The sequence below is a fragment of the Muntiacus reevesi genome, chromosome 1 (assembly GCF_963930625.1).
Source record: "Muntiacus reevesi chromosome 1, mMunRee1.1, whole genome shotgun sequence".
NCBI lineage: Eukaryota > Metazoa > Chordata > Mammalia > Artiodactyla > Cervidae > Muntiacus > Muntiacus reevesi.
Window position 1 is genome coordinate 28,646,686 of NC_089249.1, and position 19,041 is coordinate 28,665,726.

The 19,041-nt window shown below is 36.1% G+C and overlaps 1 protein-coding gene across 2 annotated transcripts in view; it reads left to right on the plus strand.

Annotated features, from left to right (window-relative positions):
* ITPR2 (inositol 1,4,5-trisphosphate receptor type 2) overlaps positions 1-19,041 on the plus strand; it is a 562,671-nt gene that overhangs the window by 277,828 nt on the left and 265,802 nt on the right. For both annotated transcript variants that reach the window (XM_065940048.1, XM_065940056.1), the window contains 2 exons: positions 6,304-6,432; positions 8,039-8,159. In XM_065940048.1, coding sequence (XP_065796120.1) covers positions 6,304-6,432; positions 8,039-8,159 — 250 coding nt within the window. The remainder of the gene's footprint in view (positions 1-6,303; positions 6,433-8,038; positions 8,160-19,041) is intronic.

A 19,041-nucleotide genomic window follows, 5' to 3' on the forward strand; every position in this document is an offset into this window, starting at 1 on the left:
CCCTACTTAAAGTCTTCAGAGAGGCTTTGGTTGGCTTCCCGATGTTAAGTAACAATCTCTTCCTTCTGTACCCTCTTTTTGAGCTTAATTTTTCTTTTTAAAAATTTTATCTATGTATTTTTGGCTGCACTGGATTTTTGTTGCTGTAAGTGGCCTTTCTCTAGTTGCGGCAAGTGTAGGTTACTCTTACTTTTGGTGCACAGACTTCTCATTGTGCTGGCATCTCTTGTTGCTGAGCATTAGCTCTATGTACTGGGGCTTCAGTAGTTGCCGCTCTTGGGTTTGGTTGCTCCGTGGCACGTGGGATCTTTTTGGACCAGGGATCGACCCATGTCCTCTGTATTGGCAGGCACATTCTCAACCACTGGTCCACTGGGGAAGTACTGCTTCATTTTTCTTTAAACAACTTATCCTTACCTGATTTTTTTTTTTAATGTATTTGTGTTTGTTTCTGCTTCAACACAAGAAGGACAGAGATTTTGTTTGGTTCACTGCTGCATATCTGACCTGGAACAGCGTCTTACACATAACAGATATTCAGTATTTGTGTTATTATTTATTTAGACTGCACTGCGTATCTTGTGGAATCCCAGTTCCTCAACCAGGGACTGAACCCGGGTCAGGGCAATGAAAGCATCAAGTGCTGACCACTAGACTGCCAGGGACCTCCCAATTTTTGTGGAATGAATAAATAAATGTCATATCAAGTTGAAAATACTTAAAAATTGAATCTGAAAAAAATGTGGTTTTAGCACAGAATTAAATGGGCATATCAATGGAATGGAATAAATAGCCAGAAAATGATTTTTATTTATGTAAGATATTATGATATAATAACTAATCACCTGTTAGTAGGGAAGCGAAGGGTAATTTTTAGTGATTAGCAAACTTTTTTTTGTCAAGAGAGAGATAGTTAATATTTTAGCTTTTCAGGCTCCTATCACAACTCTTATAACAATTACTGAGGGGAAAGGAGCTATAGACAAATGTAAATGAATAGATATGGCTAGATTTGACCCATGGTAGTTTGCCTATCCCTGGATTATTAGATTAGTAATAATAAACTTCATCAGGCTAGTGATTTTTATATATTTTGTTGTTCACTGATAGATCCCAGGTACCCAGAATAGAATAAGGCATAGAATAAGGGCATTCAATAAAAATTTTTAATTTGAACTAAATCAAAATGACATTTGGAGACCTGGTTATTTGGGATGAAATGAACTTAGTTCCTGTCCTTACATCATATAATTGTATAAATTGCAATAGATAAATGTGAAACAGTAAAAATGGTTGGATGTGTAGGTGTATATTTATCTGTTTTGGATGAGAGTGTTATTTCTAAGCATAAATACAGTAGACGAAATTAGCTATGAAAAAAGCATTTCCCTATTTGAAAATGTAAAACATATATATATACATATATATACACACACATATATATATCTCAACATCATAAAAATAAAAGAACATAAAAATAGAAAAAATTACCCTACATTAAAAAATGGCTCATAACCTTTACACAGAAAACATATATATGTATTGATAAGAAAAATAGGAGCAATCTAATGATAAAATGGGCCAAATCCAGGCATTTCCTGGGTTACATACAAGTAAATCCCTGAAAAAATAGTCAGCTGTTAATAACTTAAAAAAATACAAAGGAAAATAAGATCTAATTTATAACTATCAAAGTATAAAAATAAAAAGATAAAAGGATAATACTAAATATTGGTTCACATTTCTTGCTGATGAGAATAAATTTATGCCATCTTTTGGAAAAACATTTTTTTAGTACATTAAAAAAAACCCTTCATATCTTTTTAATGTGTCAAGTAATTTACCTTCCAAGAATCTGTCCTCAGGAAATAATTAACAATGATAGCAAGGATTTATGGTCAAGAAAGTTCAACATACTTTTATAATAAAATACAGTAGGAAATAATTTATGTATTTAATTAATAGAGAAATGGTTCAACAAATTATGATATATCTGCAAGATTGAAGATATAGTGTCATTGTGACTAGTTTTTGAAGATTTTTAATGATATGAGAGTGCCAATGATTGAGTAATGAGTATAAGAAGGAGAATAAAAAGCTGATTATCCAGGATTATTTCAATTATGTAAAATATATAGGGCAGAGCAAGAAGATTAGAAGAAAAGATTCCAAGATGTTAACCATGGTTTTGTTCAGATTTTAGAACTATGGATAATTTTTGTTTTCCATTTTGTGTTTTTCTATTTTGTTACAGGGTTCCTACATTTGCTATCTTAACATCAATATATGTTCTTTTTTAAAAATAAATTTAAAATTCTAAGAAAGCCGATTGAGTGTAGGCACAGATGACTCACATAAAAAGGAAGTATAAAAAGCAAATGTTTGAAAAAGTTTTGGCCTCATAAATAAAAGAATGCATATTAAAATAAATAAGAGATATTTCCTCAGATATTTACAAAAACATTTTTAATGCCTATGGAGGAATGAAAAATGACTTTAAGATTTGTATTCCTTGGTCTGTATGATCAAAGTGTTACTGGTATGAGCTGCCCTATCTGATAGGTTAATAATTTGCCACATTTAAATTTTAATTTTAGCTAGATAAAATAGAATAAAAGAGATTTTTCTGGCAGTCTAGTGGTCAGAACTGAGCCTTCCAATACAGGGGGCGCAGGTTTGATCCCTGGTTAGGGAGTTGAGATCCCACATGCCTTGTGGCCCAAAAGTCAAAAAACTTAAAACAGAAGCAATATTGTAACAAATTCAATAAAAGCTTAAAAAAATAGAATAAAAAATCCATTTCAAGTGCTCAGTAAGCGCATACCTAGTGTTTACTATCTTGAACATGCCAGATATAGTTTTCTATCATTACAGACAGTCCTAGGGACAGGGCTACTGCAGCATATATATGATAACTTATTTAGCTCAATTTGTCATCTTTGAAAGATATCAATCACTTTTAGAGCACAAGAGAGAAGGGACATCATATATAATAGAGGAGAAGTTTCAGAAATAATTATATCTAGAAATTACACTTAATATTGTTCAGCCAACAGTTTTAAATGCCTACTGTGTGTCTGTCTGTGGAGACAGATTTTTACTTGCTCTTCCCCCAGAAACTTCCATGGCTATTTCCTCAGTTCTTTGTTAAAATGTGGCCTTATACAGAGAAGTTCTCCAAGCAATTTATTAATAGATAAAATAGTAATCCTTCCCTATACCTACTCCTCCTGCTGCATTCCCTGTACTACTTGCCCTTTATTTTTCTCAGGAGCCTATTTGTTTTCTCTATTTTTACCACTTATATGTTTGTTAATTTATTTATAGTGCATCTCTTGATTAGAATTAGAGATCTAATAGAGTATAGACTTTTTTTCTTTTTTTTTTTTTTTTTTTTTTGGTTCACTGTTCTAACTCCTGTGTAATAGTTTTAATTTAATAGTTAATTTCGCTAAGTGATAGTCCATGAAATTTGACTGATATGAGGTAAGATTCATCTGAAAGTAGATGAAGACAGGTATTTCAAAAGATGGAGTTTTTTCTTGGAAAGAATAACAAAGGTGGATTTTTTTTCCCCCAGTGTAAAGCACATTACAAATTGAGAATCATTCTTATAGAATTAAAATATTTAAAAAATAATGATATATACCAGAGATTTGTGGAGAGATTTAAACTGTGATTGGGCTTCCCTGGTGGCTCAGACAATAAAGAATATGCCTGCAATGCAAGATGCCTGGGTTTGATCCTTGGGTTGGGAAGATCCCCTGGAGAAGGGAATTTCTACACACTCTAGTATTCTTGTCTGGAGAATTCTATGGACAGAGGAACCTAGCAGGCATGGGTCGCAGAGAGTCAGACACAACTGAGCAATTAATACACTTCAACTCACTCCAAAAACAGATTAAAGCATAATGGTGCATTAGAGTGGAATCTATGGAATAGCCTTTTGAAATATGTGTTTAGATATTGATGGTACATAGGAATATTTGATAGGAAATAATAGTATATGAATAATGTCTGCAAACAGAAACTTTAAAAACACATGTATTATACATAAGATTAATTTAATGTGGTGTGATTTTATTTGAGCTATTTCTAGTCTTTATGGGAAAGAGACTGCCCGCCCTTAATGTCACAATGTAAGATGCAGGCTCTAGAGGTGAAAAAGTTATTCATCTGTGGCAGAAAAAGTATCTTGAACGATTTATGTGAATTTCTTGTCCAAATAAATTGAGAAATAGGTTCCACACAGTTGCATAAACCTAGAATTTCCACAACCAGGATTTTGAGGAAAGCCTTCATCTAGAAATAGATTCCTTTAATTTGTCCACAGACTAAAGCAAATCTGGGGGATTCTTTAGCAAATGTTCAGTTGCAGATAATGCAATGTGATTCTATGGTAGCTGCAAATACCCCCATTCAGTTGGTGAAATGTCAGTTGTTCTTCCTTGATGAGGAAGAAGCATCCTTGGGCTGGTTATGGTGGAATTTTTAACCACCTACCCAAATTTAATGTATTTTTATCCTGTGTATCAGAAAAAATCACCGTAAGAGCCAGTGCCATAAAGATATTAAATGAAATAAATCCTACTTTATATCCATCATGGGAAAATCAATTTTATATTAGTTCAGTGATCACATTAAATTTTAATCCAAGGTCAGATGTTCCACAAATAGAATCTAACCCTTAGTTAACCTAAGATAAAACGAATCCTTTCTTATTCTCTGTTATTCTTTCATTTAAAAAATTAGCTGGTCATTCATTTCATAAACATTTATTGATCATTTTGTATTTATCAGGCATTGCATTATGTGCTAGAACAATAACTAAAAGATGACATAACAGCATAATTTATTGCCATTAATTGTGTCATTCCCACATAGCTATGAGATTGTGTGTGTGTGCTCTATTTTGTTCTACTCTGTGACCCCATGGACTGTGGCCAACCAGGCTCCTCTGTCCATGGGATTCTTCAAGCAAGAATACTGGAGTAGGTTGCCATTTCCTCCTCCAGGGGATCTTCCCAACCCAGGGATCAAACCTGTGTCTCTTGTCTGTCCTGCATTGGCAGGCAGTTTCTTTATCACTAAGTTACTGACAACCTTTTAGTTCTGATAACACCCCTGTCAGGCAGGTGTCATTTAATAGATGGGAAAAAGGTGAGATGCCCCTACTGGAGGGAAGGTGACTTAGCAAAACAAACCCTGTACCCTTTCTTCTCTCTCCTTTCAGTGGACACTTGTTTTCCAAAACAAAACACTGGGACACACAGTTTGAGAAGGGAGTTACTCTCTTTGGTGATTTTACTTGTGTACAGGGTTTTAAAGGAATATCTGATTAAATTACATTTTCTTACTTTTTTGATTAATCGCCTTAATGAAAAGAATAAATTAGGTAAAAATTTGGAATTGTCTAAGAACATTTGGAACATCTGGCCACTATATTGATCCATTGTAATCTTGTGAATATTTAAATGTTCTCTCTCTCTCTGCCCATCCTTGAGTCTTTTCTCACATCCTATGTTCCCTTGCTCACTTCTTTTTATTTTTTTAACTCCATTTTTTTTCCTACCACCCAACACTTTCATTTGGTTTCAATTGTGTATCTTAGCTTTTGCAATTTGTCTACTCTGACATGCTTGGAAATTTACAGTTTGTTTAGCAGGATAACCAACTTTGGCCTCATTTACTCCCACTTGAAGGTCAGAGCCCGCGATCTTTGTTGATGTTCCCTTTGCTCAGAGAGGAAGGCACGAGCACAGATCTTCTGAACTTACCAGATAATCTGTGGACGAACAAGTCAAAATTGCTGGCAAGGGTTTGCCCTTTGCTTATGTTTCTGTTTTTCTTTCCAGGTATTTTCTGTGTTCACATCCTCCCATATGGGCCACTTATTAGAGGTGAAAATGTATAGAGATATGAGCCATCAATAATCACCTTCACCACTTTCTTGTACTTACAATGGCTGTTTCCTTTTTATTTTCCTCACATCAAGTGGAAAAGTATTTTCCAGCAAAGCCAGGCTTGAGGATGGAGGGAGAAGGCTGTGTGCAGGAGGAAAGAGAAGCAGATCAGGAAGAAGGGGCAGTGGTCTGTGAAAGAACTCTGGGCCAAACTTAAAGACGAAGCCACTACTGAATGATAAACTTGGAATGGATTTTAGGCAGGAATATTTTTATTCAAAGCAACTTTCAAAAGCAGGAGAAATAAACCATTTCAGGACAATTTTTTGAAGGTTCCAATATTGAGTTGTAAATCAAAGATGTGATGGAACGCACTGAGTTGTTTGGCTTCTCGTTCCAGGTTTGCAACACAACCACAGACAGGAAGCATGCAGACACCTTTTTGGAAAAGTGTGTTACCGAGTCAATAATGAATATTGTGAGCGGCTTCTTTAATTCACCGTTTTCAGACAACAGTACCAGCCTCCAGGTAACATTACCGAAAAGGAAAAAGCATCCTGTCACACAGAATTTCTGTACCTTATTTGAATGGAAAAAAATTTAACATGGCCAGAAAGTCCTTTTCTACCCTCTAAAGATCAGTCTTCTTTCATAGTATTCACTGTTATGCCCCTTTCTGAGTTCCCCAATCTTTATTTTCAATAAATGAAACTTCAAGCTGCATTCTTTTTGCTCTCTCTAAGCAAAATAGGAACTTTCACAACTGTAGATTGACTGTTTCCCATGTGTCAAACTGGTATGATTGCTTAATCGGATAGACATTTTGACTCAATAATTCCACTTAGTAAATCCTGAAAGAATCAGCATGGATTTATATACTAAGATTTTCACTGAAGTATTTATGATACTTAAAAATTGATGTCAACTTTAAACGTCCACAGCAGGAAATTAACTACCTTGGTGGCTTAGATGGAAAAGAAAATACCTGCAGTGTGGGAGATCTGGGTTCCATCTGTGGTTTGGGAAAATTCCCTGGAAAAGGAAATAGCAACCCACTCCATTGTTCTTATCTGGAGAATTTCATGGACGGAGGAGCCTGGCGGCGTACAGTCCATGGGGTCGCAAAGAGTCAGACACGACTGAGTGACTAACACTTTCACTTTCATTTACAAATACTTAAAATTTGATGTCAACCTCAAATGTCCTCAAGCAGGAGATTAGCTAAATAAATTGTGGTGTATCTATAGATGGCTTATTATATCACAATTAAAAGCCATGGTTTAAAAGAAAAAATGATGACTAAGGGAAACCATCATAAAGCCATATAAAGTGAAATAGGCCACAGAATTGCATTATAGTGCCCTCCAGGTTTGTGCATATAAAGAATATATGTGCATATATACATAGAAAAACTCAGTAAGTAATTCCCTTAAAAACGTTGATACTAATTATCTTTACTTGTTAGGATTATTGGTGATTTTCATTTGTTTGGTTGCCAAATATTCTACAGTGATTGTATATTGCTCTTATAAAAATACTATTTCAGTTATACCTTTTTAGGGAAAACTTTCGGACTGTTAAAATCATGTAAAATTGTTTTTGTAGGTCAAAATTGCTGTCTCCTCTACTTGTTCATCATATGAAACCTAAACACACAATCAGTGAAACAAACAAATAAGCCCAAAGCCCCTGTTCTATTTATGCGTCCTTGGTTGCTCGGTCATGTCTGACTCTCTGTGGCCCCATGAACTGTGCCCAATAGGCTCCTCTGTCCATGTAATTTTCCAGGCAAGAATACTGGTGTGGGTTGCCATTTTCTAATCCATGTTCTGTTTATACTTAGAAATAACCAGGAATTATAAAAGTATACTTAAATTCATATCATTGGCTTCAAGAAAGGTCATATTTTCCAGGTTAAGAATATAGGTAAAATAATGAATTTTCTACCATATCTAATGTGGTTCTTGTCATGAGATGAGTACATAATAAATATCTGTTGAATGCGATGTTCATTAAATAGCACTGAAACTTAAAAGACAAGATTGTATTTTATTTTGATGGGCCTGTTTTGATAATGAATAGATTATCAGGAGGGTTAATGGTTTGATGACCTGTTTACCTCTTTCTGTTTTCAGACACATCAGCCAGTTTTTATTCAGCTGCTCCAGTCTGCCTTCAGAATTTATAATTGCACCTGGCCAAATCCGGCCCAGAAAGCCTCAGTGGAGTCCTGTATCAGAACTTTGGCTGAAGTGGGTAAGTTGGAGTGTCAGATTTTACTTACTTCACATTATGTAAAAGAAGTCAGGCTTTTGTCTAATAGGCAGTATAAAGCAGCTTGTGTGACTTCTCTAAAGGTAAGAGCAGAGATGAGCAAACAATTCTGAACATTGCATCCTTTTAGGGAGGAGAGTATAATAATTAAATTTCTTCATTTTAAATATTTTTAAAATACTTATTTTTAAATTATTATATTTCTAATCTTAAGTTAATATTTTTTACAGTGCTTTAATATAGCTCAGTAGAATATTGCACAAATGAATTTGTTTTTGTTATCTGAGATTTTATTATGGAATTGTCTGTTAAGTAGCCTAATATATTAATATCTGCATGCAGCAGGAGGACTTCTTGAGGGATTTTTAGTTTTCTAAATTTTGTGTGAAATCTGTCCAAGTTTATTTGAGCCTCTATTATCCATAGGAGGCTTCAGAAATTACAGATAAAATGGAATGCCAGAGAATAACATTTAAGGGAAGGTTAGTGCATTCTAGAAAGTATTTTTCAGAATTCTCTCCTTTTTTTTTTTTTTTTTGAAGTAAATTTGGACTGTTCTAGATGGCAGAAAGGAGGAGGGAAAGAAATATAGACTGGACTGGACTTCAGAAAACAAACAGGAGCTGAATCATTCTTCTCAGCTAATGATGGTTCTGCAGGCATTGGAGGCATTGGAAAGGGCAGCTTATAGTATATTTCATTATTGTGGTCATCATCACTGCTGACATTTGTCAGCATACACATTTGCCATGCTAAGCAATTTACATGTATTATCTCATTTAATCCTTAGGTAGGCTCATTGCTTATTTACATTTTACAGCTGGGGAAACAGAATTATCTAGATCAGTTAACTTGGCCAGGATTACAGTATGTGCTCAGTAAATATTTGATAAATGAATAAATGGTTTAACTAATTAATGACCACTTGAAATATTTTAGTCTCTTCTCCCTGTGTGCAGTTTGGTTTAAGTAATTTAATATTGACAAAATGTAATGGTGGCCCAATTTTAATTTGAATACATTCAAAAGGAGTTATAACCTGAGGATCAATTGAAAATTATTAGAGATAAGAGATGAATAGAGTTCATCTAGGTGATTGTAAATTATTAATAAGTATTAGACTTGGTAGATCTTCTATATATCCCAAAGAGAGAATACATTTGAAAAAATATGTCACAACAATAAAAATAATGTTTTAGGCAAAATAAGAAACATGAGAGAATAAAATTATATTGCTATTTTGAAGGATATAAAAGATTTTAATAAATGATTTGTTTGAATTTTTAATAAATGATTTTAACTTAATTTTTAATTTAGCAAATGGATTTTGTTTAAATTTAACCAATGGATTTATTTAAATTATGTTAAATTTATAAGATTTAATAAATAAATACTATTTTTGGATTATAAAATTCAACTTATAAGGATGCCAGTTCTCCACTTTCTCTAATTTCACTGCTTTCAAATGGGACTCCTTCTTTGCATACACTCTCTTCCCGCTCCACTTGGGCCTGGGCACCCCATGCGGGGCCGCACCCCGCAAGGCTGTGTCCTCTGACAGCTTGGCGTCTGCCTCCTTCTTGTGGAAGCTTCCTCCTCACATCCCACTGGTTGCCATCACGCTATTGCTCTCTTGCCAGTGGCCTCTGATTCTGTGCTGGGTCGCTTGTTAGCATGGATACACTTATCACCTTTGTCACCGTGCCAGGCTGTCCACCAGTGTGGCCAGCTTCCTTTCCTAAGTCTGATTCACCATTCCAGGGCGCCTCCTAGGCACATGCCTTCCACTCCCTTCTGGGTTCGAACACTCTGGACCACCTCAGCCCCTAATGCACTCCTTGCCCAGCGTTGGTACTTGACTTTGCTCTGCTCCGCCTCCAGGTTTTAAGATAGGATGTGTGTGAAAGTAGCTCAGTTGTGTCTGACTCTTTGCAGCCCCATGGACTATACAGTCCGTGAATTTCTCCAGGCCCGAATACTGGAGTGGATGGCCTTTCCCTTCTCTTGGGGATCTTCCCAACCCAGGGATCGAACCCAGGTCCCATATTGCAGGCAGACTCTTTACCAGCTGAGCCACAAGGGAAGCCCTAGGACAGAATTGTTCAGGAAGAAAAGGAAGAGGCCATCATGAAAGTGAAAGGCTTAGTCGCTCAGTCGTGTGCGACTCTTTGTGACCCCATGGACTGTAGCCCACCAGGCTCCTCTGTCCCTGGGATTCTCCAGGCAAGAATACTGGAGTGAGTTGCCATTCCCTTATCCAGGGGATCTTCCTGATTCAGGGATCAAACCCAAGTCTCTTGCACTGTAGGCGATTCTTTACCATCTGAGTCACAGTGAAGCCCAGGCTATCCTATGTACTGTCAAAAATAAAAAACACAAAAGAAAACCTAAATTTTGTTTTGAAAATGCACACAGCAAAGTGTCCAGCAGGATATAAATAAAGTATTAACACAGGTTATTGCTGGGTGGTAGAATGGTTCTATTGTTCATGCTTTCCTGTAACTTCTGAGTTTTTAATAATAGATCTCAAATTGTAAAGAAACAATATTAAAAGCATTTTCATTTTGACCCAGTCAGCTGGGAAGTGTACTAACCATCAAAAGATAATCTAAAGGAAAAGCAAAGAAATATGATGATTTGTTTTTACAAAGGAATATTTTTGCCTTGTCTTTGCTGTCAAGTATATTTCTGTATTTTATGTTTTAAGGCAGTCTCCCTCCATCCTCCTCATCTTCCTGCTTCTTCTCTCCCCTTTCCTCTTTCTCCTCCCCCCACTTTTTTTTCACTTCCTTTTTGTCTCCTTCTCTTCCTCCCTAAGCGTTGATATTCAACAAATACAGCGGAGGAAAACATGGGGCATGGAGGGTATGCTGTTCATACCACTTACAAATTGAGAGATGAAGAGCTCCAAGCCACAAGTGAGGTGCCAGGCTGTATCTTCCATCTGAGTTGCACTTCCGGTGTTGTTCCCTGTGTAGTCAGGCCGGTTCTTACAGAGCAGGTAGCACAACTTGGGAAGTTTAAAAGAGTCACTGAAGCTCTATCAGTGTAAGAACAGAATTTATTTCTATGTTACAGGACTTCATTTTCTACCATTTCCTTTACTCTTACATGATTTAGCAGGAGATTTTCGTCTCTTTTTGCATGCTATAGAGACACATGTGAAAGGAAGTCCAAAAAATATCAAGTCAATAATCAAAGTAGGTTTGGAAGAATGCTTTGGTATAAAATCTCAGTTTTATCTTTGTGTGAAAGCATGTGTTTTTTAATTGAAATATACTTGATTTGCAGTGTTTCAGGTGCCCAGCCAAGTGTTCAGTTGTGCATACATTTGTGTATGCACACACAGACACACTTTTCCAGGTTCTTTTCCATTATAGGTTATTGGAATTTAATGAATATAGTTCCTTGTGCTATATAGTAGAATCTTGTTGGTTATCTACTAAGGTTTTATGTGCAGTAGTGTGTATATGTTAACCCCAAACTCCTAGTTTATCACTCCCCCTGCCCCCTGCCACTTTTCCCCTTTATAACCATTAATTTGTTTTCTTTTTAAAAATATATTATTTTTATTTATTTTTAAAAATTTATTTATTTTAATTGGAGGCTAATTACTTTACAATGTTGTACAGCTTTTGCCATACATTGACTTGAATCAGCCATGGGTGTACAAGTGTCCCCCCGTCCCGAACCACCCCTGCTTCCCATCCCTCTGGGTTCTCCCAGTGCACCAGCTTTGAGTACCCTCTTTCATGCTTCGAAGTTAGACTGGTCATCTGTTTCACATATAGTAATATACATGTTTCAGTGCTATTCTCTCAAATCATCCCACTCTCAGCTTCTCCCACAGAGTCTACAAGTCTGTTCTCCTTGCATTCCTGGGATAAAGCCCGCTTGGTCATGATGTATGATCTTTTTAATATGTTGTTGGATTCTGTTTGCTAGAATTTTGTTGAGGATTTTTGCATCTATGTTCATCAGTGATAATTGGCCTGCAGTTTTCTTTTTTTGTGGCATGTTTGTCTGGTTTTGGTATTAGGGTGATGGTGGCCTCATAGAATGAGTTTGGGAGTTTCCCTTCCTCTGCATTTTTCTGGAAGAGTTTGAGTAGGATAGGTGTTAGCTCTTCTCTAAATTTTTGGTAGAATTCACCTGTGAAGCCATCTGGTCCTGGACTTTTGTTTGTTGGAAGATTTTTGATTACAGTTTCGATTTCCATGCTTGTGATAGGTCTAAGATTTTCTGTTTTTTCCTGGTTCAGTTTTGGAAGGTTATACCTCTCTAAGAATTCGTTCATTTCTTCCAGGTTGTCCATTTTATTGGCATATAGATGCTGATAGTAGTCTCTTATGATCCTTTCTATTTCTGTGTTGTCATGATTTCTCCACTTTAATTTCTAATTTTATTGACTTGATTCTTCTCCCTTTTTCCTTGATGAATCTGGCTAATGGTTTGCCTATTTTATAATCTTCTCAAAGAACCAGCTTTTAGTTTTGTTGATTTTGCTATAGTCTCCTTTGTTTCTTTTTCATTTATTTCTGCTCTGATTTTTATGATTTATTTCCTTCTACTAAGTTTGGGATTCTTGATTTCTTCTTTTTCTAGTTGCTTTAGGTGTAAAGTTAGGTTATTTATTTGATGTTTTTCTTGTTTCTTGAGGTAAGCTTGTATTGCTATGATCCTTCCTCTTACCACTGCTTTTATTGAATTGAATCCCATAGGTTTTGGGTTGTGTTTTCATTTTCATTTGTTTCTATGCATATTTTGATTTCCTTTTTGTTTTCTTCTGTGATCTGTTGGGATAACCATTAATTTTTTTTCTATGTCTGTGAGTCTGTTTCTGTTTTGTTAAGTTCATTTACATCATTTTCTAGAATTTCACATATAAGTGATATCATATGATATTTGTCTCTCCCTGTCTGACTCACTTCACTAAGTATGATAATTTCTAGGTCCATCCATGGCACTGCAAATGGCAAGCATATTTCTTTCCACTTCCCCATTTGTTGTTTCCAACTGAACAGTTAAGAAACTATCTGTCTTCTTTGTCCCCTTCTCCTACTCCATAATGGCCTAGTTTGACTCCTCTTTGCTTCCTTTCTGGACCACATAGGCATGCTGTGTTCTTTCCTCACTTAAAAAAATATGCTACCAGAATAATCTTGATGTGAAATTCTGTTGTTTCAAAAACATCAACAACAAAGTCCTCAGCCTTCAGCAGCATCCCTTTGTCCAATAAGCTAAGGATGGATTCCTCATTGCCACATTTGTGGCCTTGCCAGCACAGCCCTGCCTCCTCTTTTGACTTGTTGCTCACTGCTTCTCACCTTCTCTCCAGTTTTCACCATTGCCATTTGTCAGTATCTTTTCCATTACTTGAAAATTTTTATTGTTCAAATTTCTCCATTAAAGCCATTTCTGACTTACAGGTTCAGATCTGAACTCATCCCCATTTGACCATTTATACTTTTCTTACAGTCTTAACTTTATCCTAGTTTACACCATCACTAAGTATTAATATACTAGATTTTGAGGGACAGTGACAATGAAATGTCTTTGAAAAATACATTAATAAAAGCTATTGTCTAAGATGAAAAAGTGAAAAGCAAATTCTGCTTTGTGATGGGTTTTTGTTGTTCAGTCACCAAGTCATGTCCAACTCAATGCAACCCCATGGACTGCAGCATGCCAGGCTTCCCTGTCCTTCATTGTCTGTGGGAGCTTCCTCACACTCACATCCATTGAGTCGGTGGTGCCATCCAACCATCTCATCCTTTTTCATCCTCTTCTCCTCCTGCCTTCAATCTTTCCCAGCATCAGGGTCTTTTCCAATGAGTGATGGGTCAACCGCATCTTTTTTTTTGTTTGTTGGTGGATATGCTTCATGGAAAAACACATCATCAAAATAAAAGCATTCAGAAGTGAGCGTCTGAGGTAGTAAAGGGCTCTAAACCTCCCTTACTTATGTAGTGATGTTGCAGGAAGGGGGACCCCTTCCAGGGCCCAAAACTGGGCTCTTGTCTAACACTTGGAAATGAGTTGTCTGAGGAGACACATGTGCTGACAAAGCAAGAGATTTTATTGGGAAAGGGCACCCATGTGGAGAGCAGTAGGGTAATGGAAACCAGAAGAACTGCGCTGCCATGTGGTTCGCGGTTTTATGGTGATGGGGTTAGTTTCCAGGTCGTCTTTAGCCAATCATTCTGACTCTGAGTCCTTCCTGGTGGTGCATGCCTTGTTCAGCCAAGATGGATGCCAGTGAGAAGGATGCTGGGAGGTGGTTGGACATGTGGCATCTCCTTTTCACCTTTCCCAAACTCTTCTGGTTGGTGGTGGCTTATTAGTTCCATGTTCCTTACCAGGACCTCCTATTGTAAAATAGCTCATGCGAATGGTTACTATGGTGCCTGGCCAGGATGGGTGGTTTCAGTCAGTGTGCTTCCCCTAACAGTGTTTGAAAACATTTGAAATATTTAGACAAATAAAAAAGAAGTCTTATCTTCCACCATTTGATGGTGTGAATGGATTTCCTTTACAGGTTACCAGGAATAGGATTATAATTAATATATAGCAACTGCAAGAGGCAGATTTTAAAAAAAAGATTTTTTTTTTTTGGACCATGCCACACAACTTATGGGATCTCAGTTCCCTGACCAGGGATTGAACCTTGGCAGTGGAAGTACCAAGTCCTAACCATTGGACTGCCAGGAAACTCCCTAAGAGACGGATTTTTGTTCCACTTCAAAGAATAACTATTTACAGTTAGTACATTTTTAAAACCTTAGGAGTCACATGTGACTCTTCCCTTTTGTTCACTTCTGTTATATACAACAGCAAGTTCTATTGGTTCCACTTCCAAAATCCATCAGTTTTTTCGTTCTCTTGTCAGACACTCTTGTCAAATGCACCATGATATGACATGGATTACAGAAGAGGCTCATTACTGAATACCCTACCTCTACCCCAGTCTCCCTACAATCCATCTTCTATATAGTAGTTACAGTGATCTTAAAATGTAAATCAAATCATATCCGTCATTTATGTAAAACTTTCCATTGCACTAAAAATTCCTATTCCTTGTCATGACCTAGGAAGACCTTCATTATCTGAGTTTCATCCACTGCTACTTTCCCCCATTTCCCTACCTCCATCTCTGATCCCCCCTCACTGGTCTACATTCTGTTTCTCATCTGTAAACCTTTTTCTCATCCCAAGGCTTTTGCATGGACTCCTCCTGTTATTTGAATCCTTCTCTCCCATATGATGACATGTTGAAACGTTAAGTGCTCAGTGAAGTGTTCCAGATAGAGTTTTCTGTATATAGTTTTCCAGCTTCTTCCTACCCCGTGTCCTGTCTTACTGTTTTCTTTTCCTCTTAGCCCTTACCACTGTGTGAAAGCACCTTGTTTGTTTGTTTGCCTCTTTGTTGTCTGCTTCTCCCTTTAGAATATAAACTACACAATCAGGGATTTTGCTTTATTCACTGATTGCTTCTGCTTAAAGATGCCTGTTTCTGACATAGCTGGTTTTTGAATGTGTTGACTGACAATAATCCATGAGCTAGATATTTTTGCAGGTGGTGAACTTTAGGCATAGAAAAGTGAAATAACTTACCTGATTAATAAGTGGAGCTGGATTTGAAATCCAAGTTTCTCTGAGTATGAAGTTAATGCTGTACCAGGATGCTCCAGAGTCCTTTCTTAGGAAACCCCAACATATAAACTAGGACAATAGCAGTTTGGCTCACCATGTAGGGATCTGTCTGACGTCTTACAACTCAGGTGCGAAATCATTTTTGTGTTTCAACACCTCTTTAAGAATACAAAGAGGCATTTATTACAATTGAAATATGTATGAATTCATATTAAAGAAAACAAAGAAAGAATATATGTATTTAAGAAAAATGTTGCAAAGTCAAGTGAAGTGAAGTGAAATTGCTCAGTCGTGTCTGACTCTTTGCGACCCCATGAACTGTAGCCTACCAGGCTTCTCCGTTCATGGGATTTTCCAGGCAAGAGTACTGGAGTGGGTTGCCATTTCCTTCTCTAGTTACAAAGTCCAAGAGAATACTTAATTATTATAAAGCAAAATTTCAGTGCATTTACAAACTGGTAAACACATTCTTATAAATGCAGATAATTATTATATTGTCTATTCTAGTTGTATTTACATAACATTTTGTCATTTGTAAAGTGCTCTCAAGTATATTGGCTGAACTCATCTATCATCAAAAATATTTCCTTCTCTTTCATATTTACACATTAGATATAAAAGGTGGTAGAAACAGCAAAAGCGTTTACTAGGTCAGAACTTACCTTGCTGGGAGCGGGGAGGATTGATTAGTGTTATTGCATGTGTATATGATCAGTAACTCAGTTGTGTCTGACTCTTTGTGACCCCATGAACTGTAACCCACCAGGCTTCTCTGTCCATGGGATTTACCAGGCAAGAATACTGGAGTGGGTTGCCATTTCTTTCCCCAGGGGATCGTCCTGATCCAGGGATCAAACCTGCGTCTCTGCAGCTCATGCATTGGTAGGCAGCTTCTTTACCACCGAGCCACCTGGGAAGCCTTGTTATTGGTGTTAGACAGTGTGGTAAACCCTGCGATGTGGACATAGTCTGTAGGCCCATTTTAAAGATGGGGTCATGAGGTTAGTAAGGTTAGGTAGCTGGTCTGGTCCCACAGGCAGGTGTGAATCCCTTCTAGACTGACATGCTAGCAGGTATTGTGATGTTCTGCTGTCAGAAATCAGTTTAAATAACACTGTGTTATACCTTTAAAATACAAAATATTGATCAGGATGTTAATTTCATTAGTCAGTTACTGTTCTTCAATTTATTCATTTGTATAAAATACAATAGCACATGTTAGAAGTACTTTGAGAAAAAGCATCCAAGGATTACTCTCATTTTATTTCATCTAAAAAAGAATTTTGTTCTATGTGTTTCATAACCTTCAAATGATTTGAGGGGATTAATATTGGGTACTTTGTTAAAAACATAATCATTTTTCCAAATGGAAATTTTGCAAAATATCTTTTACAAATGGTTTGAATAATGAACATCAATCTTCAAGCCAGTCGTGCCCCCCAAATTTGAATGTGTATAAAAAATTAACTCTTTGAGAAGAGAAATTCAATCTCTCTTAAATCAGTGTGTCTATTTTCATCTCTGTAAATGTTATGACTGATTGTATAAAGCATTTGACATAATGTATCTCTATAATTGTGGTTTTAAAGTAGTAATGGAAAATGTAAAACTCCATTATTACTTAAAAAATTAAACCTGAAGGAAAAGATAGGACAAATTTTATAAACTTTTTCACATATTTATTCATTTAGCTATTGATAAGTTGTCATTATCTGAAAAACATTACTCTAGTTGTTAGGGATCTACAGTCTGAGAAACCGTATTTCTTGCCCTCAGTGAATTTCTAGTACATTGAGGGTAAATGTAACATGTACAGAAATCACAACACAGAATAAAACTAGATAAGTGGGATGGGGTAGAGTAGGAGGGAGGTGCCAGAGGGAAATGATACCTGTCTGCATATAGCTGATTTATTTCCTTGTACAGCAGAGACGAATGCAACACTGTAAAGCAATCATATTTCAGTAAAAAACAAAGCTAAGTGCTTTATCTGTTACAGAGTTTCAGACTCTGACACTGGCTAGAGCATGGTAGATCAATGAATATTTATTATATGAATAAAATACCTGAGTGAATACAAATGAATGAATATCCTACTCTTGTCATTGGCTGCATAGTATCCTATTGTGTGCCTGTATTCTAATTTATTTAACCCTATTATTATTTATATTGTTTCTAATCATTTTGCTCATGAGGAAGAATAAGATAAATACCTAGGGGTAGAATTTCTGGATATTCTAATTTTGACAGATACTGTAGTCTGGAGAGGTTGTTCAATTTATATGCCACAAACAATGCAGGAGATAATTTATCTCCTTGATAATACAGTGTGTTATTGGATTCATAGAACTTTGCAAATCTTTTAAGTAAAAGTATCCATATAGATTTAATTTGTGTCTCTCTTCTTACAAATAAGGGAAAAAATGAAACCTTTCCATATGGTCGAGTCATTGGTATTTCCTTTTCTGTGAACTGTCACTTTTTATTTCCTTTTTAAAGGTTTTTTTTTTTTTTTTTTTTTTTCCCCCAATAGTCTGCCTGGCCCTTTATTTATTAAGAAAATGAGTTCTTTGCCTTTAAGTAGTCAATATTTTTTTCTCAGTTTTTTATTTGTCATTTGCATTTTTTTTGGCATGTAGAAATTATTTTCTTGTAGGCTTTTTAGGTTTTGTTTCATCTTCAGAATGGCCTTGATAAACCTAAGATGTTGTTTTTTAATTCCCATTGAGAATTTTCATGGTTTTAATTTGCCTGGTCTGTTTGTTTTTTGGTGTGGCTATTTACAGTTTTGAGTTATCTGGAATATATTTAGTTATAAGATAGAGGATGTGGAATCAACTTAATTTTTTCCAGATGAATAGTCAGGTGTGCCAATACTAGTTCTTATATAACTCATAAAATTATATATTCTTTTTAAATTTAGGTAAAATTGGTATATAACAGTTGCACTAGTTTCAGGCTTGGAACACAATAATTCGGTATTTTTGTACACCATGAAGTGATCACCACAATAAGTACAGTTTCCATCCTTCACCATGTGTTTGGACTGCCTTGACTCTTTACGCTCACTTGCTAAGTCCCTTCTCTGAGCTGTTCTCTATATCTGTGAGTTTTGTTTTGATTTGTGTGTTCATTTGCTTTGTTTTTTAGCTTCCACATGTAAGTGAAATCATGTGGTATTTGTGTTTCTCTCTGATTTATTTCACTCAGC